Below are 25749 nucleotides of genomic sequence, written 5' to 3'. Positions count from 1 at the left end.
TGCTTACATCAAGTATTAATAGGACACAAGTGTACAGGGTTCAGCAAGCATTAGCAATTTTTTAGTCCCTTACCAATATTTTAGCTCAACATTTATGGCATCATTGGTCTCTGATAATACAATAGTAAATGCACTAGAGTTAATTTCTGTTTCTGCAAAATCCTACCCTCTCTTGGAAGTGTGTTGCATTAATCATAGTCCTAGTATGCATGACAGGGAAGCAATTTAAAGATTGTTCTGTATATTTATGGCTCTGCATATTTATATATATTCTGTATATTTAACAAGATGTTTAATGCACTGTGTATCTCAGTTATTGATATTCTTCTTATTCCAAATACCCTCTAACTCAGCAGTCTTTTGCAGAGGTGGATGGCCATTGGAATTAAGCAGCAGCACATAATTAGGTGATCTCCAGCCTGCCAAGAATGTGAAATGTAGATGTCTGGTAACCGCAAACAATTCCAGGAGGAAGAAAGAGTTAATACAATCAGCCTCGTTCTGTTCAGATAGCATAATTCTGAGGACAACTGCAAACTTTTCAACTGAACTAGAAGGGCACAACCATATCTAATTTCACACAATTACCTAACACTCTAAAGGCCTGATCCCAATCCTGTTGAAATGACAGTTTGATACAATGCACATTTCACAGAGCAGAGACTGGACTCAAGAGATTATGTAACCATGGTTATATTTTAAGCATGTTCTTGTGGTTAAGACACTGAACTGGAATTGAGACTCAGGAAATCTGGGTTAAATGCCCTGCTCTACCATAGACTTCTTGTATGATGTTGGGGTGAATTGATTAATCCATCTGTGCCTAAATTTCCCATCTGTCAACTGGGGTTACCAACATTTTTTCTCTGTCACCCCTCTCAGAATGCATGCTCTCCCACACAGAGACTGTCTCTTACTATGTGTCTGTGAAGTTTTGGTTTGGGCCCATAGGTGCTTATGCAATAGCAATAAAAATAATTTCTTGCAGCTATTTTTATCATAATTATCTTTGACCTGCACATCTCAACCTTAGTTACATGCAGAATAAACCTTGTTTAATTCTGATGACATGTTGATTTTTGAATCATGCAAAACCACCATGAAACCATTACCACAAACATTACACTCATCCAGTATGTGGAATAGGGACAATTTTGTTTTAATGCCCTCCCTTGTAAATGTAAATAATTTAGTACGTCATCCTTTTTTTTCCGTGTTAACACAACATTTGTTGAAGGAATATTTTTAATAGCTCTGCCCACGGCCTTAAGTTCTCATATTCCTTTTCACCAGTACTTTACCTTTTTTCCCCTCTAGGCATATGGGATGCAGTACAAATTCAAAAAAGGTAATTGAATAAAATTGGACCCATTATTCCAGAAGAAAAACAAAAGAAAATGGGTAAGAAATAAGCTGTGAACATCAACCACTGAAAATCTGATCACATCCAGCCATACCTTAAATCCCTTCTCCAGGACTTCTATGTCCAATTCAAGATGCCATCTGCACAACCACCTCTTTGCTCTTGGTTCTTTTCATTCCATGCATCTCCCCCTTGCCGCCTCCAAAAATGTCTAACCACTACTTTTGTTTCTTTTTTCCATTCTTGCCTCTCTGCTTTGTTTCATATAGCCCCTTGTACCCGGGACCCCTTTCTGACACACCATGGCCTCCTTAACCTTCCATGTCTTCTTCTAAACCTACAAGCCTTAGTTATCCCTAAAAAACAAGGTCACAGATGTAATAAGTGAAAAATAAAATAAATCTTGGAATCTATATGATTCATGCAATAGCAACTCAATCTATCTACCATATGATCTCACTGCTGTCATCTGACTAAAACTAGCTCTAATGAGGAAAATAAACCAAATATAACAAAATATTCCCACTCAATTTATCTGCCCCATGTTTTTCTTTAAGTCACAGCTGCATGTTTTGCATACTGAAAACATGTTTTTATTACTGCTAGCAGCCTAGCAGAGAAAAAACAGCTATAGATGAGCCAAGCTGATTTTATTTTGCCTCCTCATGTACCACCAATAAAACTGTCAGCTAAATTCTGATTCCAGAATCTTTATATATTGTTGATGGTGATGTAAAGGGCACAAAGAACCCAGCTTTGTTTTTCATATCCCAGGGTGTATGTGCAGTGCTAGCAGTTACAGTAATCTTCCCTCCCTCCTTGTAAATTGGAAATATTTGATATGGGAGTGCTTTAGAGAAAATAAATAATTCCATTCCTGCTATTCCCAGAGCACATTTCTGACTAGTCATATTTTGATGGCATAGAAATAGGTTAGAATGTTTTAAATGTATAAAGGATTCTGTGTTCCTATAAACATTACTTTGTACTATTGTAGGGAAGTACAAAAGGGCAGTGGACAAGCCCTGTATTTGTCTTTGGCCTGTGCAACATGTGAAGTCACATAGTATGCCATCTCCACATCTCTGATTCTCCTTAGAATACTATCGTAATTTATCCAAAATTGTCTTAATGTGTATATATATGTATACACACACAGACACACACATTATGCACATTCACCCTGGGAACATACCAGAAACAAAATTCTGAAATATCAAAATCTTCTACAAAATGGAATTACCTTTTTCCTTACAGCTCTACTTAATATTCCTATTCTTGTCTGCAGTGTTGTTGGAGTCACGTTGGTTCCAGGATGTTAGAGAGACACAGTAGGTGAGGTATGGACCAACTTCTGTTAGTGAAAGAGACAAGCCCTCTATATAAGCTTAAAAGCTTGTCCCACACCAGCAGAAGTTGGTCTTATAAAATACATTACCTCACCCATCTTGTCACTCCTATTCTTGAAAGATGGGCTGTGATCATGACCTCAGTTTCACATTTCACCCAAAAGACAACTGTACCCCCTAAAACCATCCTGCTGAAGTGGATCCGTGCGATCGGGTTATTAACATCTCTTCCTGTTGAACCTATGTTGTTTCCAGAGATCTTCCATCCACATATTGGCACTACCGAACCCTGCTTAACTTCTAACAGTATCACAGCAGAGGGAGCTATGTCTACAGGTATTTCTTGTAACAAATAAATTGCTCATTGGCTGCTTTGCTTTCGATTTTACTCCTTTCCTCCAGTGATTCTCACAGTTCCTCAGAAAAGTAGTGTCTGGAGCCATGGGTCTCAAACTTGAGCCTCTGGGACTGCCACGGGAGCCTTACTTCCCCACAAATATATGCAAGCTGCATGGAAACTTTTTAAAAACACCATAATAGAGACTCAAACAATATGTATACCCTGAATAAAAAACAATAAAAAAAAATCAGTAAGAGGACCAAAAAAAAAAAAAAAGCGGGTGGTGGGGGGGAGAGAGGGCCTCAATGGCTAAACAACAGAGTAAAAGAGGTAGTTAATATAATCAGGCAACCGAAAAAGAATGTAAGAGTAACTAGCAAAAGACATGAAAACTAACAGAAATTTTGTTAAGTACATCAGAAGCAGGAAGCCTGCCAAATAATCAGTGGAGCCACTGGACAATTGAGGTGCTAAAGGAACACTCAAGGAAGACAAGGCCATTGGGGAGAAGCTAAATGAACTCTTTGCATCAGTCTTCACTGCAGAGGATGTGAGGGAGAATCCCACATCTGAGCCACTTTTAGGTGACAAATCTGAGGAACTTGTCCCAGAGGGAGGTGTCAGTAGAGAAGTTTTGGAAAGTATTTGATAAATTAAATAGCAATATGTCATCAGGATTAGATTCACCCAAGAACTCAAATATGAAATTACAGAACTACTGACTATGGTATCAAGTATCAGAGGGGTAGCCGTGTTAGTCTGGATCTGTAAAAGCAGCAGAGAGTCATGTGGCACCTTATAGACTAACAGACGTTTTGGAGCATGAGCTTTCATGGGTGAATACCCACTTGGTCGGATGCATCCGATGAACTGGGTATTCACCCACGAAAGCTCGTGCTCCAAAACGTCTGTAGTCTATAAGGTGCCACAGGACTCTTTGCTGCTTTAACTATGGTATGTAACCTATCACTTAAAACAGCTTCCATACCAGAGAACTGGCACATAGCTAATGTAAAGCCAATTTAAAAAAAAAAAGGCTCCAGAGGTGATCCTGGCAATAACAGGCCAGTAAGTCTAACTTCAGTACCAGGCAAGTTGGTTGAAACTACAGTAAAGAACAGAATTATCAGACACATAAATGAAGAAATGAACAAAATAAGAGTCAACACGGCTTTTGTAAAGGGAAGTCATGCCTCACCAATCTCTTAGAATTCTTGGAGGGAGTCACCAAACACGTGGACAAGGGTGATCCAGAGGATATAGTGTACGATGACTTTCAGAAAGCTTTTGGCAAGGTCCCTCACCAAAGGCTCTTAAGCAAAGTAAGCAGTCATGGGATAAGAGGGAAGTTTCTCTTATGGTAACTGGTTAAAAGACAGGAAACAAAGGGTAGGAATAAAGGGTTCATTTTCACAGTGGAGAAAGGTAAATAGTGATGTCCCCCAAGGGTCTGTACTGGGACTAGTGCTGTTCAACACCCTGATGCTTCAGAAGAAAGAAAAAAAAAACCCAGAATACATTGGGGGCAGGGTGGGAATAATCCCTTCCTGATCCCTTCTAGTGTCCAGCTGCAACCATGAAGCATGAGCTTTAGGAACACAAGAGAAACCAGAAGTGACCCCCTAGAGCTTGAGCCTTGTCCCCTACCATCACGAGCAACCCTATCATACAAGCGCACTCAAATTTGTCCAACTCTATTAAAACTAATTAACTTGCTTACCCCCACAGCTCCTATTGGGAAGCTGTTCCAGAACCTCATCCCTTTGGTGGTTAGAAACCTTCTGATTTCCAGCCTAAACTTGTTCATGACCAGCTGATATCCATTAGTTCTCGTGCCAACACTGTCCTTCAGCATAATAGCTCTTCACCCTCCCTGGTATTTATTGCTCCCTGATATATCAAGATCAAGCATATCCCCTCTCAGACATCTTTTAGTGAGATTAAACAAGCCAAGTTCTTCTAATCTCCTCTCATAAAATACGCCCTCCATTGCCAGGATCATCCTCATAGCTCTTCTCTGCACCTGCTCCAGTCTAAAATAGTTTTCTTTGAACATGGTGACCAGAAATGTACACACTATTCCAAATGAGGTCTTACTAATGCCTCGTACGATGGAATTAATACCTCACCATCTCTATTGGAAATGCCTCGCCTGATATATCCTAGGATTGTATTTGCTTTTTTTTCCATAGCCACATCATACTGGTGGCTCATAAACGTCCTATGATCAAACCACACACCAAGGTCTCTCTCCTCCTCTGTCACTTCCAGCTGACATGTAGCAGAAATTCTTTTTTATTAGACCCTAACTGCACCACCTTGCACTTTGCTATTGAATTTCATCCCATTTCTGTCACTCCAGTCATCAATGTCATCCAGACCTTCCTGTATAATATTCTAATCCTCCTCTGTATTGACAGTATCTCCCAACTTCATATCAGCAGATTTTTTTTAGCATACTCCTATTTTTGCACCAAGATTATTAATAAAAATAATTAGTAATACTGATCCTAAGGCTGATCCTCAAGGAACACTGCTAGTAACTTCTCCCTAGTCTGGTAATACATCTTCCAGCACAACTTGCTGCCTTCTCCTTTAGCTAATTCCTTACAATGCTTGTACTGGTCCCCATCTACCCTAACTTAACTAATAATTTCTCATGTGGTACACTGTCAAATGCTTTACTGAAGTCCAAATGTTTTAGACATACTACACTTTCGTTATCTAAAACAATAAGTTAATTTCTCAAAGAAGGAAATCAGGTTGGTCTGGTTTGGTAAACCCATGTTGCATTACATCCTCTTTGCTATGAATTTAATCATTCTGATTGGGTTCAATTCCTCCAAAATCATAATTAGAACTGGTAAAACACTGAAAAACAATTTTATCCTACATTTTCAGAATAAAAAAGAAATAAATCAAAATCAAGAAAGAAAATAATTTTCCACTGACAGATTTTTTATTTCATTTCTTAAAGTAATAATATTTTATAAGTGATTTTTAATTCCTAAATATTTTTCATTCCTGAAATTTTTACATTTTGAAACAATCCCACCATTTGTTTATGGTGACCTTTTAAAATTGGAGTTGAGGGAAAACAAACAAAATGTAAGAGCTGCAAATGAAGAAAAAAAAACCCAAAATATTAAAAAGAAAATTTTGGAGAAAATTAAAATGTTTTGTCAAAAAAGTCTGTTTACTGAAAAAAGATCAATCTTAATTTAAACATTTTCAACCAATATTATCAATGACAGATCAGGAGCATAGAAGTGGTTTTAAAAATACATGATGTTATCTTGTTATCTCTTCGCTTTCACAGTCCATATATAGAATATACTTGCAGAGGGTGGATGGTGGAATGTATTGGCATAAATAGCCCCATGGAGTCAGTAAAATCCATACTCAGAATCTCTGAGAATAAGGCCACTTAGGTACATAAATATGGATTTAGGTATTTAGCTTGAGACACCCGAGTTTTAAAATGCTTGGTTCTGAATCTTTAGGCAATCGCTCTCCTGGATGGCTTTACTAGTGTTACCGGTTCTGTGGCTTGAGAAACATGGTATGACATTCTTATTGTGTGGCTCTGCAGAGGCAATTCTTGGTGGAATTAATCTTGGCAATATAAAACTCAGCAATTCATTACCCCTTCTTCTGGATGCTGAGTTGTTTCTTTCTGATTTCCCTGCCTTGCTGTGGCCTAGGCTAGATATGTAGCTCTAGTCACCAAGACGGCAACCCCAAGCAGCTGAGCCATTTCATTGTTTCATGCATGAACCATTAGGATGTGCCACACAGAAGAATATTAAAAATAAGCAGAATCAAAAATTACACTAAACTCAAAGTTTTCCCAGCAGCTGTCTATAAAGCTAGCACACAAGCGAGAAAATATTAGTATGAAGATACCTCCATGTTCTGGGAGAAAGGGTCCTTCGGATCACACAGTGATGAAGATATTCTGTGGTTGCCACGGAAACAGCGTTGACTGCTATTCTGTGGGACTGGAAATGTCTGTCGAATAATTGTTAACCTTCCAATTGACCTTCTCACTAGCTCCTGCACATCCACATCATTTATTTCCTGTAAGATAAGATCAGGCATAGAATATGTATAAAAGTTAAAATATTGAAATGTCACCACCAGATTATAAATGAAAAAATAAAATGAAAGTGCTGAGAGATGTGGTATCACTGTACTGCATTTATTCAATGCTGTCATGTCCTCAAATAAAAACAGATGCATGTTCATTAAAATGACTAGCCTACCATTTCTATAATCTTATCACGTGCTTAGATATGGTACACTGAAGCCTAGCGAGTGTCCTGGAAGGTGTAACTGTGCTCAGATTGAGTTTTTTTCCCCCTTTCCCTTTGATCTTTAAAGTGTTTCACAACAAATAATGTTTAGGACAGTAGGAAGACATAGTATAAAGTATTGCTAAGTGTGACATTACATCAGGAGCTCTAGCGGTACAGTCAATTATTTGGGTCTTAAGTGTTCATTTCCTGGAAAAAAAGACTATCAAGAACCTATACACAATTTAGTAATTAACTAACAATTTATCAAAATGGGCACTGGGGGGAGAGAGAGAGAGAGAAAGAAAAGCATTAGGGAATTCAAGGTTGTGTGTGTTCTTGTCTATAGCAAGATCTAGTTTAAAACCTGCCTTTTATCCATAGGGTTTCTATTCTGGTTGAAAGCTGAGCACTCTCAGCTCGGAGGACACACTTTAAAGAAAACTAAATAAATCACTAAGTTAACATTTACGGGATATTTTGCTTTGGAGAGGAATGTGGTATGAGGGTATGTGTGTGTATGTAAAGAGTTGAGGCTATGCTGTTTTACACTAGCTGTGGATATGACCCTGAATTTGGTATGATTAATTAATTAATTAAACAATAAGAACTGGCCCAAACCTTTATTCAAAACTTGAACCTGAATCTTTTCTGAGGACTAAAAAGGTTTAGTTAACCCCATTTTTAGGGCTCTCTCATCTCTTTCTGTCTATTTTTTCCTGCACAGAAGCAGTTACTGAAATACTGTATGGCACAACACAATTTATCCGAAGTGATCTCTCTCAAACCTAGGGTCTGTCCCTCAGCAAAGTGAATCATTTGCTTATTTCCCCTAATGAGTTGACTCTGTTTATCAGAATCTACTTGCGTCCTAAACATTTTGGAAACATAAGGGTTTAATATTCCATGCTAAAGTTTGCAAAAATCCTATGAGAAATTTTGTTATACTGAAATTTCCAGCATGACTTTCGACTGAAGAGGTTTACGTAATCTTCTGCTGAGTAGATAATCTTTTGGATACCATTTTAAAAAAATGAGACTTTTGAGGCTACGTCATCACTAGTATGCATCTTAGAGTAGTAATTCTGCATTCCAATAGAAAACAAAAATTTTGAGGTACATTTCCCCAAGGCCTAAGGCCCAGCTTTCCGTCCCCCCCGCCCTTTTTTAAGCTAACTGCAAACATATCTTTTTGTCTGTAAATGAATTACAGGATAAATTCTTGCATCCGAAGAAGTGGGTATTCACCCACGAAAGCTCATGCTGCAAAACGTCTGTTAGTCTATAAGGTGCCACAGGATTCTTTGCTGCTTCTGCAGAACCAGACTAACACGGCTACCCCTCTGATACAGGATAAAATCAGTGCACTTGTGCTTCTAACTTCATGGTCTGTGCCCACAAGTGCATATTTTGGAGGCACAAATATTCAAATTTAAGATCACAATGCAGTTTCCTTTCTGCAAAAAGCAAACCACATACTTTTGAAAATGCTGTGTTTTAATTGTAAACACCAATCCTGATGTATTTTTCTGGCTACAATGAACATGCTTAAAGCAAAATCTTCTGAAACAAATGGTTCAGGTTAGCTCCATTTTGTTTATTTTCTTTAAAGCCATGAAGAAGAATATGCTAAGAGTTGTGAATTTTAACATCAATTCTCTTGACTACAATAAACCTATTTTATTCTTCTTCATAGCATGTCATAGCTTTTGGCCTCATCTGTTATTTATGTTCTTTATGAAATATAGATTTTTCTGCAAACAAAATAACACCTGGCATCAGCTGTGTCCAGTGTAATATCCTGCATTTCTGGTCGATTAATCCTTAATGTACCATAGATAATGGTTTTTCTCAGCTTAATATGCCGTCTTTTCATTTAGTCTGTATCATTTCACTAGCTACAAGAAAGAAAAAAGTTGTTTCTTTGGCAAAATGCAGGTCATTTTTAATACACCTGCAATATAATCATAGAGGACAGTTAAAAAGAATATTATCTATATTCTACACCACACCTTTTAATCAATCATAGTACTTATGGGGAAGTTCACTGTGGACGATCATTTGGGTTTTGTTCCACATCTTGACTATATTGGAACAGAGAGGCAGTCAATTTTTTTTCAATACTGTGAAAAATCATACCCACATGGCATACTACACCACCAACTAACATTTTATAAGAGGTTTTGACTTTTAGCTGTGCAAACATTTATCATTTTTTCTCCCAAAAGCACAGCATATTTTTTTTTCTGTATTCAGCAGTTTTGTGCATTTTAATTAGAATTCTCTGGGTTTTGCCTCTAGGTCATTGCCACACTTCAGACATAGTGTGTACTTTAAAATAATTTTCTGGAGACTAAAAGCAAAGTCCAAACAAACACCAAAGAGACATGAGCAATGTGGGAATTGTTAGTTTGATGAAACAATATAACAAATACACTGAACAGATTTATGACAAATGTACTTTATTATAATACCAGTACAGTCCACAGAATCTAAAGTTTCCTTTTTAGTTTAACATCCCAATTGCAAAACTGTTACCCACAAACCCAAGACCAGCTTAAATCAGGACAATTTGATGAAAATAAATTTCTTTGCCTCATTCAATTAATTCTGCCAGTATTTTCTCTTGGGATTGGTAGATAGCAAGAACCTGTTCTATTGTACAAAACAAGACTATCAGATCATGCTTCACTTGTTCGAATTTTTAGATTTGAGCTGAAGAGATGGTCTATAATGACAAGAAAACTAGATCAAGGGACTAATTCATAGGAGGAAACTGTTTACATTTTAATTTAAATGAAGGCTATAAGGGTTGTTTGCAATGCTGTAGCTTTGTTGGTCCCAGGATGAGAGAGAAACAAGGCAAGTGAGATGATATCTTTTATTGGACCAATTTCTGTTAGCAGAAAGAGCACACTTTCAACCTGCAGAGAGCTCTTTCTCAGGTACAAGTGACATTCTAATTATCTCCTCCAGATGCGAGGAAGAGCTCCATGAAACTCAACATCTTGCACCTTCCATCAACAGAAGTTGGTCCAATGAAAGATATTACCTCACCTACCTTCTCTATATAGTATAAGAGTGCCAGATGATCTATTTTACAAGTACTGAAAGCCAAGAAGAAAGAAATAGAAAAAACAGGAAGTCAACTAGCCCAGTTTCTGGGCCTAGTATGCATTAAAAAGAGATTCAGATTTTCTAAAGGTATAATAGATTTTGATAGCTTGGGCCAAATCTTTTCTTTTTTCTTCTCAGGACCGAGACTAGGGAGAGTGTTGTCATTAGTACAAATGGAGTGAGGATAGAACTTGGAGAAGGAACTTGAGACAAGAATGAAAAATTTGTCTGCTCTGTGGGCCATGGATCAGGCCTCTAGAACTAACAACCACTGCAGAGCTAGCTCATTCTGCCTTCTCTGAAGCAACCTACAGACATATAGGTGTAAAGTGGCAGAGATGCACTGCTATGGGTTTCAGAATACCAGTTTATATTAGTTACCACTTGCCTAACTTGAATGATGGTGAGAGGTAACTCAGCAGTGTAACCCACATTTGAGCTGAGCCTCTAGCAAACCCTGTGCTATGGACTACAACAAAAATGGCTACCAAAGCCCTTTGGCACCATTTCCCAGCAAGGCTGGAATCAGGTATAGGGACAGAATAAACTAGAAACCCCTGCTGAGGCCAATAGGAGACTTGTGAAGACCACAATCTGACCCAGCCTTTAGCTGGGCCAATGATAAGCCAGGTCTGCTCAGTCCCTCCATCATAAAGGGACAGCCTGACACAGACGCAAAGAGAAAAGTTTAATTTTTGAGCACTGAGTTTGGGAGCTGAGAGAGAGAAGCATAACAGCTCAGGGAGTCTCTGATTAACTCCCTTTGCACTCAAAAGGAGTCTTTGAGCTGCGGTGAGATCTAGTCCATGGAACAGACAGTTCCAACCCTGCAGAGACCAGCAGCTAGAATGGCAGAGATCTGACCTGGAGCTGTCTCTGGAGAGCCAGCCTAGACCTCCACAGAACCCCAGACCAGGGAGCCAGGAAAGCCCCCTGTCCCACTCAGGGACGAAGACACAGTAAAGGCATCCTTTTGGTTTAAGCTGGCCAACATTCACAGTGCTGCAGCACACCTTTCCACACTCATTACCATATCATTTGGCTGGGAAGGTGGTAGGGAGGCAGGAACGGGTTATGAAAGTTGAGTGTTGGGAGGTGGGGAACTTGGTTTATTCATGGTTAGTATTTATTAGTTAACCTAACCCTCTCCTTCTCCAGAGCCTATTTTCCTGCTCCCAGTAATGTCCCCCTATATTGTTGGTTTGGAGTGCGTCATTCCTTGGCCATAGTTTTTGTTGATGTACTTCATTGTTCGCTGTGAACTGGGTTTCATATGCCTGGCTAGCAGCAATAGCATTATTCATTTTCTAAAGGGAAGCACTCTTTGTGTCCCGGGCACAGTGAGGAGTTACCCTGGGTGGAGACACCAGCCGTAACAAAAAAAGAACCCAGGACCCAACCCATTTGAGGAGAGGGGAGAAGCCACTCCAAGTAATAAGCACCAGAGAGGAAACTGAAGCCACACCTCTGGGGATGGGGCTATATGAGTCTATATAAGTGACAAGCACAATACTGAAAATAGAGTAGTATAAAATACATGAGCTATTGCAATTATTTTAAAATGGAAGGGTTTAATGAAGCTCCATGTAATGGGGGCCCTCACCCCTGGAATGTCCCTTGTGGCCTAGTGCAGCGCTACAGTTAACTCCTTGCATCAGTTTCTGCTAACGCACTTTCAATAAGTCCAATGAGGCATGTGTATATTAACCAGTGCCCCATTAGCACTGTAATTAACTTAATCCAAAGGCAGAACATTACACAACTAGGCCTTGACCCTAGCATCCTAGTTAGAGGGGGAAGGGGCTGAGTTAACCTTAGTCCATCAACCCCCCTGATGTCCAAGTCCCTTACCCAAGAAGCCCTATTGATCCAGAACTCTCTCCTGGAGTAAGGGCCTCTTGCCTTCAGTTGGGGAAGTCTCTCTCACCTTGGGCCAAGGTACCTGCAAAGGTCAAACCCACGATGACCCTTCCTTGGAACAGAATATAATTCCTTTGATCCAGGGCTCCTGCTGCTACCTGTGAAGTCCTTCCATTCGGACCAGGTTTGCTGAGGGTTGGCATTCACAGTCCTTCCTTCTGAAGCCTCCCCAGTTAGGAGCACTCTTCCTTGGCCTCCTTTCCTGATGAGCTCTCTCAGCAGCTCCTCCTGAGAAGCCCTCCTGAGAAGTCCTCGCCTTGGCACTTCCTCTTTCTGTGTACTGTTCCTCTCCCTATCAGTCTTTGTTTTCCACTGGGAGTAGCTTCCTAGCCAGTTCCCCGTGAGGAATTCTTTTCCCAGTATTTCTTCCCTGTGATCTCCCCTGTCTGAGCCCACATAACTGTTTATAAAGCCCAGGTGTTCCTTAACTAAGTGCCTGAATAGCTGGGCAGTAGTTAATCAATTATCCACAGATGGGTATTGGTTGTCTCATTCTTTTTAGCACAGCCTGTCATAGGTAGGCTGAGGACCTGACCACCCTCAGCAGCCAGCTACCCTGTAACATCCCTCAAGTAAATTGTTTTGCATTAATCTACTGCATGTGTTTAAAATTTACCATTACATAAGTTAGTGAAATCCAGTTAATTACTTTCTGGGATCTACCACAACTTCAAAAGTTGACTCTTAATTGCACAGTATGAACTACCCCTAGCCTCATCTTCATAGCACTGTGTTATAATTAAACAACAATGAAGAAACAGAACCCAACAACTAGGACCCAGTCCTTTTTGGACAGATATATAAAGCCAACTTCTGCATATGGATACATGCATGTGGGCCTCCCATTTAAATCTGTTTGAGCTGTGTGCATGCATCCAAGGGCACCTTTTAACTGTTTGAAAAAATGTGTAACTTTAATGGTTCAACATTTTTCAAAGGTGTTTCACCTATAATAACTGTGAGCAGTGCAAAGAGCTTTGGGATGTCCTCTGAAGAGAGAGCAGTAGGAGACGGGTGACAACACTGGGCATAGCGGGATTACATTGCAAAGTTTAATTAATAACTAAAGTAAGCCACCTATTTACAAATAAATAAATGAGTAAGCCATTTCTTTCATGTTAAATACAGACATACAATTTCTCTCGATTCCTACTATCAGTTAAAAATAAAAAATGTAATGAATGCACAAATATGACAAAAGGGTGACAAAAGAATTTAGCCTGATTTCCTTAGGCTGCCAGAGGTTAAATTTATTGTGGTGGAGAAGGAAAACAGAAACAGAGAGAAACCCCTTCTCATATCTATTACTCCACCTCTGGTTTGTATATATCCAAATCTCTGAATCTTGTGAAATTTAAATAAAGATCTATACCATCTGCTGTTGTAGGGCCCTGAAGGGATGGAAATATTTATTTAGAGAGGCTTTTCTCAACTAAATGCATTGATCAGGGAGAGGAGATTGGTATTATTACCGAAGTACTAACATGATTGATTGTGACATATGAAATTGTGCAACCTCTCATTTTTATGGAGCCTTCAATACAATATATATGGTAATGTATTAAAGGTAACATTTTATTTATTTATTTATTTCAAATTTCCACAGTAATTCCCATTAGATGCACATTGTCAAGGCTAATTTAATACATCACCTTAAACATCAACTAATAGGACAATAAAATTAAGAAAATGTTACCAAGCATTATTGCCTTTTAAAATAAGCAATTGAAGTAATATACGCAACCCAATAAACTAGGCAGATTCATATTCATGAATGGCATTTCTGTTCAGATTTTTTTTGTTTCCAGTACAAAAGGAAAAGGGAATACATTCCTAATTTTTATTTGGCAGCTAGTTGTAAGCAGTTATTTTAACTGTTTGCCAAATAATGTATTTCTCATTTGCATAAGTCATCTTAAATGCTGAAGACTAGAGGATTAGAAAAAGACATGTAAAATAGGGTATTTAGAAACTCTGCAGTGGCACAGCTGTAGTGTAGACATTTACAGCAGCAACAGCAGGTGTTCTTCCATCACTGTAGTAATTCCACCTCTCAGAGGTGTTAGCTAGGTCGACGGAAGAATTCTTCTGTCTACCTAGTGGTGTCTACACTGGGGCTAAGGTCGGCTTCACTGCATCTCTCAGGGGTTTGAATCTTTCACATACTGAGTCACGTAGCTAGGTTGACCTAAGTTCTAGGTTTAGGGTAGGCCATAGTCACTTTCTTGGTGGCTCTGATTTAGTCAAAACAAACACATCCGTCATAAAGGGCTAGATTTACTGGAATGGGAGTACTTGTGTAAATAACTACATGCCACTGTGAACATGGAGTTTCCAGTCTGGCCTGTAGTGTAAATCCAAAGGATACAGTAATTGACAACTAGATTGCACTTTTGTGTGTGTGTATAGTTTGTTTGCTTACAACACTAGACCTGTTTCTCTAATATTCTGGGCCCAACACAGCTACAACAACACAGAAAACCAAACAAAAGGCATAGGCAGCCATCACTCCACTTTCAAATCTCCCATTGTCATCAACGCGGATAAAAGCTAGATATTTTTCTGTAGTATACTGGTAAAGTGACATAAAAGGCAGAATACTGTTCCCAAACATTCACCACCTGGAATATATTCACATTTTTGTTATGGTCTGAATAAGGTGACATCAAAAGAAGTCACAAAGGAAAAAATGTTGTATAAATGACAGGTCAAAGTCCGATCTTGATTCAGTCTATGCCACTGTGAACAGATGTTATTTGTTTCTGATCTGATTTTAATGTCCTCAAAATATGCAAATATTTAGAATGCTAGAACAAAGAAAGCTACATTTTACCCTCATGCATGGATATGGCTCATAGGGCAGAATCCATTTCACAGAGCAACTGATTTGTGAATCTGTAGGTTCTACAGCAGATAGAAAACATGTACTATGATCAGAGCTTTTCCAGTTTACTACATTAATGTTTTTCTTTTAAAATTCAAATTCATTTAAAATTGACTAAAATGATAAGAAGATATGATATTCACCAATCATTAAGAACTTCCACCTAAGTGATTTACCAGCATTTTGACTAACACTATGAATTATAGTCCTAATCCAACTCCTACTGAAGTGAATGGAGAAACTCCCATTGACTTCAATAGGATTTGGGGGAAATGATATTTTTAATAGTATCTGTTAACTTTAAACAGTGGAAATGATTCACTAAACTGGTCTGGTCACTAGAGCAAAGAACCAGGAAGATGACTGAATTCTAATCTAGCCTAACTGAAAAATGGTTGATTATGCCTATAGGTTCACCTTGTGACCTTCCTGTAGTTTAGAAAGACAAGGTAAAACAGGACCTAACTGTAACCAGACGCTGCTTCTGAGGTGAGCTTTCCCATTAACATAAACTGGAAACAATAAACCAACTCTGATTCGTTTATTGTATTATAACAACGAATAACTAATGACTGACTATGAAAACAGAACTGTGTGGCCAATCAAGAGCAGATCAGGAATTACACGTCATTTCTCTAAACAATGTTTTACAAAACACGTACAGATATAGGTACTATACATTAAACTTGGGAATAATTATCTCTCCAATTAAGCATTTTGTAGACATAATAAATGACTCCTTTTAAAACAACAGAGAAACATTTGAACACTGTATAATCCAAAAACAACTTCACTGTGCGGTGTTTTCTATGTGTAGCTACTCTGCTTTTTGACCTATGAGATGTTGCCTGGCAAGCAGTTTATTTCATAATTAAAAACAGATCCTTTAATCAACCGCCTTTACAAAAATTCCCACAAGGTCAGACTCAGACAGATTTGAAAACAGATATGTTTGTACTTGAAAAAGATTCCTCCTGTTTACTATTTATACATATTCATATATGGCGCTATCTTCAATGGGTTTTGGTACCAGCCCATACTGAACCACTCAATCCTTGTGCTTTTTAAAGGGGTAAAGGGAGGAGGAACACATTAGAAACAACATTTAAATATCAATGGGACGCAAGCACTTCACTGGGAAGGATTCACTATGCTCGCAAAGAAGAATTGTTTTTGTTTTATTTTTTTGTTGTGTTTGCTTGATTTTTTTTTAAATGAAAGATCTCCCAAAGCAGGCAGCTCAAGCCAAAAGGAAAGGCTAAACATACTCAGTAGGGGACTGTTTTACATTTGTTTTATTCATACAAGGCCTTTTATTTAAAACAAAACAAAAACAACAAAGCCCCAAAACTTGTCATTCTGATTTTATTAAGCAATGCTCTCACTCCCATGTTTAGACTTTGCTGTAGTTCCTGCTTCCTGTTGGCAAAGACCAGCGTGAACACTGTCAGTATGTATGAAAACAGGATTCATGCTTCACAACAACATTCAGTTGATAGTTACCTCATTTATAATGATCCAGTGACAGTCAAAAGCAACCAAATTAGTCTCCACAACCTGAAATAGAGAACAAAGAAGCTATCAGTCAGCTTATTTATAAAAGCTAAATAAATAAATAGATAGATAGATAAATGGAATGGATGCTGTCTGCAAATGACAAAAAAAGGAGCACATGCTCTGAAAGACCTCTGTTATTCAGCTGAGGATAGAGAACCTTTAGCAGAAGCATTTGTGGTGTTATTTGACTTGCTAATTAAAAATGGAAATATATTTCACTGCAGGCATAACAGAAGAAAATAGGTTTCAGTTGATTCAGAAGAAAATTAAATCATTTTTTGCTTTAACACTGTATGTTAAGATGGAGCAGAAGAAAGAATGGCAAAGAATCAGTACATTCAGACAAGATACCCACTGTCTCAGACTGACCAAATTTTTAAATCTCCAAACCATGACACTTTCTCAATGTTCACCTATCTTGGATGTGAGAGTGGGAAGGAAATGTGGATATTCTGGTCATCCAGATTAAAAAAATTGGGGATTATATGAATACAGGAATAGGTGAGAAAAGATATTTTTGAGAGAGAGGAATGTGTCATTGTGGCAGTTTTGGGAGACTACATGTAAAGAATGACCTACTCTTGCCTCTTTTTTCACAGGTCCCTTGCTGTCCCCTCCCATTTCTGCTCCCCTCTATCTGGTCAGTGAAACGGATTCCGAAAGCTGTCTTTGTGGTGGGCCCAAGATGCTACCTCCCCTTCTTTCTTCTGTGCTATCATTCTTCATTCCATGGGCAAGACTCACTCAGAGGCGGAACAAAGAGAAAGAAGAAGAGGAGGAGGAGAAATGGGTGGGCTAGCAATGTCATGAGCCCAGTAAAGATGCAGCGGCAGGATCTGACTTTCACACCAAAGTAGGAAGTGGAGAGGAGGAAGCATAGGAGGGAAAAATCATAGAAGAATGTCAAAAATGGCTGGACATCTCAGTTCGTTCTACTGGTTTCAAATGAACAGGCATTGCAAACAAAACCAAGACTGGCTTGGCTTGATCTGGTAACTCTACTGATATTGGCTCTAAAATAGTAAGCACCCAGAGCTGCTATAAATCACAGGGGAAGGAAGCCAGGTATTGTAATGCTGCTTTGTGAAAGCATAAAACATTAACATTGTGGTAGATGAATGGTAGTAGTCTATTGTTATTGAGGCCTGGGGAGATGTACAGCACTGATTTTTGGCTTTGGGATGATTGTAATTTATATAATACTATGTTTGAAGGAGAGAGATTTAACTGGTTACTAATCTTAAGAGAGAGGTAAGATCCCCAGAACTGAAAAGAGGAGGTTACTCACCTTGTGCAGTAACTGACATTCTTCGAGATGAGTGTCCCTGTGGGTGCTCCACTCCAGGTGTCGGTGCGCCCCTGCGCCTTTGATCGGAGATTTCTGCAGCAGTACTCGTACCGGCCACGCATGCACAGAGCCTGCCCCTCCGCTCTGAGAATACCTCTTAGTGAGCATGTGCAGCCGGTTCCCTCAGTTCCTTCTCTACAACGGAGGCTACCCCAACTCCAAAGTAGAGGGGAGGAGGGTGGGTAGTGGAGCACCCACAGAGACACTCATCTTGAAGAACGTCAGTTACTGCACAAGGTGAGTAACCTCCTCTTCGAGAGAGAGATGTCCCTGTGGGTGCTCCACTCCAGGTGACTTAGAAGCAGTATCTCTCAAGGAGGTGGGGACTTCGGATCTGGTAAGAATGCAGTAGATAATACTGCTCTGCCTAATCATGTATCAGAGAGAGGGCCCTGAGTAAGGGCATAGTGTTTAACAAATGTGTGTTCGGAGGACCAAGTGGCAGCTTTAGAAATGTCAGTCAATGGCACTTTACGTAAGAAGGCTACAGAGGTAGATACAGCTCTAGTGGAATGCGTTCTGATGGATGTTGGAGGTGTAATGTTTTTTATCCGATAGCAGAGTCGTATGCAATCGGAGATCCAGTTTGAAAGTCTCTGGGTAGAGATAGGCATGCCTTTGGAGCGCTCCGCGATGGAGACAAAAAGTCTAGAAGAGTTTCTGAAGGGTTTGGTTCTGTCCAAATAGAAGGACAAGGCCCTGCGCACATCCAACGTGTGCATCGAAAGAGTTTGCATGTGGTTTCGGGAAGAAAGTTGGTAGATATATTGGTTCGTTGATGTGGAATGAGGCATGAACTTTTGGAAGGAATTTGAGGTGTTGCCTTAGGGTAACCTTGTCCTTGAAAAAGAGCATATATGGTGGATCTGCCATAAGGGCTGCTATCTCTCCTGTTCGTCTGGCGGAGGTAATCGCCACCAAAAAGGCTGTTTTCATCAAAAGGTGTAATAGGGAGCAGATGGCTAAGGGCTCAAAGGGTTCATGAGTTAGAGAGGACAATACTAGGGGAAAATCCCACGGACGGGTAGGTGGCTTAATGTCTAGGTATAAGGTTTGGAGTCCCTAAAGGAAATGCTTGGTGATGGGATGGGTGAAAACCGAGGTATTTATTGTTGATTGTATCATGAAAGGTTGTGATGGCAGCTAAGTGGACTCTGATGGAGCTGAAGGAAAGGCCAGTGTGCTTGATGTCCAATAGGTAGCTGAGTATGCAGGGAAGGGGTGTGGATATAGAAGACAGTTGTTTAGTTGCACACCATTCTGAGAATCGCTTCCACTTTTGGAGATAGGTGGTACGGGTGGATTGTGTTCTGCTGTGTAAGAGAACTCTTTGAACTTGGTCGGAACAATCTAGTTCATGTTGGGAGAACCATGCAGGTACCAGGCTTTGAGATAAAGCATGGAGAGATTGGGGTGAAGAAGCCAGCCGTGTTGCTGTGATAACAGGTTTGGGATGAGAGGCAGTGAGATCGGCGGTCGAATTGACATTCTGGTGAGGAAAGGGAATCACGGTTGTCTCAGCCATGAAGGTGCAATCAAGATCACCGTGGCAAGGTCCGTTCGTATCTTTATGAGGACCCTGCTGAGAAGTGGTATTGGGGGAAAACGCATAGAGTAAGTCCTGGTGCCATGGGATCATGAATGCATCTCCGAGGGAGCGTTTGCCCAGTCCCGCCCTGGAGCAAATATTGAGGCATTTTGTGTTTTTCGCAGTTGCAAAGAGGTCTATGGTTGGGTGACCCCAAGTGCGAAGTATGTTGTAAATGATTCCCTCATCTATCTCCCATTCGTGCTCCAGAGGGAAACGTCTGCTTAACTTGTCGGCAGTGGTATTCATCACCCCGGGGAGATAAGCAGCTGATATGCGGACGTGGTTTGCAAGTCACCAATTCCAGAGTTTTATGGCCTCTGAGCAAAGAGAGTGGGATCGAGCCCCTCCTTGCCTGTTTACGCAGAACATGCAGGCAATGTTGTCGGTCATTATGCATACATGCTGATTTTTGATTAGTGGCAGGAAGTGGCGGCAGGCATTTCGTACAGCTCGAAGTTCTGGAACATTGGGAGGTCTCGGAGGGAGACCATAGCCTGTGGACTGTTTGGTGAGAGATGTGGGCACCCCAGCCTGTGAGAGATGCGTCGGTAGCCATTATCAGAGTTGGGGAGGTCTGGAGGAAGGGGACTCCAGAGCAGAGGTTGTAGGGGACTGTCCACCATAGGAGAGAGTCTTTGACTCGGAAGGGTATGGCCAGAGGTTTGTTTAGCGAGTGCAAGTTCGGTCTGTAAAGTGTGGCCAGCCAAGCTTGGAAGCACCTCATGTAGAGATGTGCATTCTGGACCACGAAGGTGCACGAGGCCATGTGCCCTAGTAGTTGGAGGCAGTCTCGGGCAGTGACCTGAGGGCTGTCGTGAAGTTTCGTAGCCAGTAGTTTTATGGTATTGAATCGGTTGGGAGGGAGAGAAGCTCGCCCGGTTCTGGAGTCGAGGTCCACTCCTATAAACTCTAGGTGTTGGGTAGGACATAATGTGGATTTGTTTCTGTTTATTTGCAGTCCCAGAGATTGGAAGCAATCGATGGTGAGTTGTGTGAAGCGGAGGGCTTTGTCGAACGTGGAGGCCTTGAGATGGCAATCGTCAAGGTAAGGGAATATTATGACTCCTTTTTTCCTGAGGAAGGCAGTGACTACCACTAGGAGCTTGGAGAAAACTCGGGGGGAAGTGGAAAGGCCAAAGGGTAGAACTCTGTATTGGAAATGCATTGAGCTGAGGGTAAAACGAAGGAAACGTCTGTGGGCCGGGTGGATAGTGACGTGAAAATAGGCATCTTGTAGGTCGAGGGCTGAAAAACCAATCGCTCTGCTTCTGCACTGGAATTATGGTGGTAAGAGTAACCATCTTGAACTTCTGCTTTTTGATAAATTTGTTGAGCCGCTTGAGGTCGAGGATCGGTCGCCATCCTCCAGTTTTCTTTTCTGTTAAGAAATAATGGAAGTAGAACCCTTTCCCCTTGTGACATTCGGGCACGAGTTCTATAGCCCCCAGTTGAAGGAGATGTTGCACTTCTTCCTGGAGGGATAGCTTGTGAGAGGGGTCCCTAAAGAGGGACAGGGAGGGTGGGTAGATGGAAGGTAAGGAGAGGAAGGGGATAGAATACCCAGTTGTGATGACCTCTAGGACCCACTTGTCGGTGGTAATGTTCTGCCATTGGTGCAAAAATGGCCGTAGGCAGTGTCCAAAGATAGTTGTAGGCGGTGCATACGCTGAAGTCGAGACGATGTTTTTGAGACCCTCGACCAAAGGTTCAAATCTGCTTATTAGTTGGAGGAAGTTGAGGAGCCCCGGAAGAATTGGGGCGATGCCGCTGGTATCTCGATCTCCGGCGTTGGTGTTGCTGTTGTTGTTCCTGAGATCTGTTGAAATGCTGAGTATATGGGGGTAGCGTGGATGGTGGTAAGGTTGATATCTGTACTGTTGCCTTCTGGTCGTAGGGGTTTGGATTCCTAAGGACCGAAGAGTTGCCCTTGAATCCTTCATTGAGTGAAGCACCTCATTCGTGGTGGAAGCAAAGAGTTTATCACCATCGAAAGGAAGATCCTCTATTGTACTTTGAACCTCGCAAGGAAAAAGGGAAGAGGAGAGCCATGAACCTCGGCGCATGACCACTGCAGTAGCGGTGGATCTTGTTGCGGTATTGGCTGCATCCAGAGCTGCTTGAAGAGCCGTGCATGATATGATTTGGCCCTTGGAAACCAAAGCTGTGAACTGTTGTTTCTTTTGATCTGGAATGTGCTCAATAAAGTCCATGAACTTGTTATAGTTTTTGTGGTTGTACTTTGCCAGAACTGCGGTATAATTGGCAATTCGAAATTGTAAGGTTGAAGAGGCATACACTTTGCGACCCAGCAGGTCCAAATGTTTGCTTTCCTTGTTGGCTGGGGTGGAGCGGGAATATTGTTGTTTGTTCCTTTGGTTGGCTGCGTCCACTACCAGGGAGTTTGGCGCAGGATGTGGGAAAAGAAATTCAGAGCCCTTCGAGGGAATGAAGTATTTATGGTCCGCTTGTTTGCAGGTAGGCTGGCTTGTGGCTGGAGCCTGCCAGATAGACTTAGCCGGTTCCAGAAGGGCTGCATTGATTGGTAATGCCAGCCTGGAGTAAGAAGAGGGTTGCAGGATGTCTGTTAGCTCATGTTGTTGGTCCGGGACTTCCTCTAAGTTGATTCTAAGTTCGCTGGCAATCCTTTTAGAAAGGTCCTGGAATTTCGAAAAATCGTCTGAAGACGTTTGAGGGGAGGGAAGTAAGGCTTCTTCAGGCGTTACTTCAGTTGCTACTGGGTCAGGGGCAGGAGTTAATTGATCCTGCAAATGGGAGGGTGCTGCCAAATGTGTCATATCATTTGGACGTTCGTCTGGTGGTGCCAAGCAAGTGCCACGCCTTGTTGAAATGTAGTAGCGGGCGTGCTGCCGAGGAAAAGATGCCCATGGGGCCCAATATTGCCATGGTGGTGGGAAAAGCATAGGTGGGGTGCCATCCAGGGGTTCCCATACCAGGAGGCAGGATCTCGAGGATAGTCTGAGGTAATTTTCCTGTGCCCACAGGTGACAGGGGTCCAAGGATGGGAGTCTGTATACATCGAAAAATCACCCTGTATTTCAGGTTCCCCTTCACTGGAGGAAGGCTGTTCGGACCCTGAATCATTCATAGGGGAGAAGCAATCCTTAAGCAAGGGTGACTGCAGCATAGGTGACACCAGGAGTTCACTTGACTGGGTAAACTGCACACTGAAGCAGCTGAAGGTGAAGGCTGAAGCTGATAGAACTGCTGTGAGGGAATCCGGGTCTGCACCGGAGTTCTCAGTTTTGGCTCAGTGCCAGATAGCACTGTCAATGCCAGTGCTGGAGCTGGTGCCACACTATTAATAGCAGGCTGTGGTGCCTCAGGGAGATCCTGGTATGTCGGCACAGCGTTCGTCGCGGTGCCGATGGGTGCCATAATCGAGGCAGGCAACTGAAAGCCTGTAGCCTCGGCACTGGAGCTTCGCGCTGCTGCCGCAACCACAGGCGGGTTTGGAGCGGTGCCTGAGGAGCCCGGCTCGTCGAAAGTTCTCAAGCGGGGGAGCACAGGTAAGGAAATAGTAGATCTGACCAGAGAAGGTTTGTGTCTGAGGGTTTATTTTGCGTTTGACAGAAGGTGCCCTCTTTTTGCCATTTTCTTCTGCCTTTTTGAAGCAGGAGAGCTGTGGCGGTGAGCGGAGGCAGAGTCCGCGCCAGGGTCTGAGGCTGACCCTAAGGATTTTTGAAGTAACATGAGTTTAAGTTTTAGCTCCCTGTCTTTTCTCGCTCTGGAGCTTAGTTTAGTGCAGTGAGTACATTTTTGGGGAATGTGGGTCTCCCCCAAGTATTTTATGCACTGCGAGTGTCCATCCGAAAGAGGAGGAGGAGAAGCGCTTAAAGCCTGTGGAGCCAGGCATGTCTGAAGCGGCTGCCGCTGAGAGAATTTTTTTTTTAAACGGTAGGAAAAAAAAAGGGTAAGTAACACTAACTAACAAGAAACTAGCTAACTACAAGTTATTTTAAGATGAGGAAAGAAATTCTTTAACGAGTCTGCTGAGCTCCGTCTCAAGCCGGGGACGGCAGAGAAGGAACTGAGGGAACCAGCCGCACATGCTCACTATGAGGTATACTCAGAGTGGTGGGGCAGGCTCTTTGCATGCGTGGCCGGTACAAGTACTGCCGCAGAAATCTCCGATCAAAGACGCAGGGGCGCACTGACCCCTGGAGTGGAGCACCCACAGGGACATCTCTCGAAGAACAACCACCATTATTAATTCAGAGACATTGGAACTGGGGTCAGTTCTCACTTGCTACACTGATGTGCAATACAGGAAATTCTAAACTAGAGAGAGACTGAAAGCAGGTTCTGGGCAGCTACGTATAAATAGACCTTAAATAGGAAACACTCTCCAGTGCTGAGATGATCATTTGGGGAAATGAGATTGTTATGTCAATATATCTCTGGGTAAATGTAAACATTATTTGTAGTAATTCATGACCAAACATTGAATTTAGATACAGTGCATTATATTTAGGGTGACCACACAGCAAGTGTGAAAAATTGTGACGGGGGGGGGGGTCATAGGAGCCTATATAAGAAAAAGACCCAAAAATCAGGACTAACACTATAAAATCAGGACATCTGGTCACCCTAATTATATTCTCCATGTTGTTATACTGGTTCTACTATTTTGTCATGTTATTTTGATTGGTCCTACTGATGAGTCAGTGGCGAAGGGCTCCCCATTTATCTTTGAGAAGAGGTAAGTGTGGCATCTCCTGGATTTTGTCAAGAAGGTTTCTCATGTATAATGCCTGATGTTAAGAGGTGAGATATTAGAGAAGGCCCTTTGCTTGTTTCTTTCATAGCCTCTGTTTTTATTCTCATTGTTCCATTCAGATGAACATTAACTACCCTGTTGGAAGAGTTTAACCACACAGGAGAACAGAGAGGCAACTGAGAAGCAGAGAGCTAGTGACAAGCTACCCAGTGTTTGTGCATTAGCTGCGCAAGTCGTGCACACAAACAAACTTATTCATTGTGACAAGCAGAACAGGAAAGAGCTGCTCCCTTTGTAAGAAACTCCTTCCTCATCATTCAGCCAGGAAAGAGACAACATGGCAGCTCAAAGCCAGGCAATCTCTGGTGCAAGCTCAGCCATTTCAGATGCCAGAGGGTGGTGTGTGCAGCCAATGACCACATCTGGGGACTCAGCAACAGCCCTCTGTGTAACTGAGGTGTGATGAGCATGCCATACACCTGATGAATGAGCTGCTCATCTGATGCTGGTCTATCAAGAAGACTTTCAAGACCCTACACAGAGTACCCCACAACTACTGAATGATTAAAATGGGCTTCCCTGAGCCCCTGTGACATTTTTCTTTTTTGTTTGTTTGTTTTGAGTTACATATCTCTGTTTCTACTCCCTACTTTGTATTTTGAACATGTTCTCGTCTTTATTGTACCACTTGTGCATTTGGTAATAATATATTATTTTGATATTTTGTTGAATTCCCCACAGTAGACCTTTATGACACACCTACAGAGACAAGACAGAACTGAACAGTGAAATGAAGTGAAGCAACATAGCACGCAACCTGGCTGTCATTGGTCTGACCAGATATCATGTATCAAATCAGTTGGAAGATAACCAATAATAAGAGAAGGGAGAGGTTGGAAATTGAGGGAGTAGTAATAGTCCAGCACTGCCTCCCAAAGAAAAATTCCTAGTACTGTCATGCCATAGAAAGTTAAAGACTAAATTAAGAAAAATTCAAAAGAAACATTTTTAGTTGTAATTTGCAGATTTGATGAAATCAACACATTCCGCAGGACCATGTCAATTCTGAGGAATTGCTACCAGAAACCAGGCAGATTTTCAACAGGCTCTTACCTGTCAGACAGTTTTCAAAACCTGCCTGGTGTCTCCCTTGCTCCTCAGCAGCCTGCTTGGTGGGCTGATGGGGAGCCGAGAGACCGAAAGCCCTAGCTCATGAGCTTGGACTCCTTACAAGTCCAGGCTTCCAG

The 25749-nt window shown here is 41.4% G+C and overlaps 1 protein-coding gene across 12 annotated transcripts in view; it reads right to left on the bottom strand.

Annotated features, from left to right (window-relative positions):
• Positions 1–25749, bottom strand: part of GRID2 (glutamate ionotropic receptor delta type subunit 2) — a 1103852-nt gene that overhangs the window by 349361 nt on the left and 728742 nt on the right. For all 12 annotated transcript variants that reach the window (XM_045017699.1, XM_045017705.1, XM_045017706.1 and 9 more), the window contains 2 exons: positions 16772–16825; positions 6959–7132 (listed from right to left, as the gene is read on the bottom strand). In XM_045017699.1, coding sequence (XP_044873634.1) covers positions 6959–7132; positions 16772–16825 — 228 coding nt within the window. The remainder of the gene's footprint in view (positions 1–6958; positions 7133–16771; positions 16826–25749) is intronic.

The sequence above is a fragment of the Mauremys mutica genome, chromosome 5 (assembly GCF_020497125.1).
Source record: "Mauremys mutica isolate MM-2020 ecotype Southern chromosome 5, ASM2049712v1, whole genome shotgun sequence".
Taxonomy (NCBI): domain Eukaryota; kingdom Metazoa; phylum Chordata; order Testudines; family Geoemydidae; genus Mauremys; species Mauremys mutica.
Note: the sequence above shows the minus strand (reverse complement) of the source record. Positions and strands in the feature narration are given on the sequence as shown.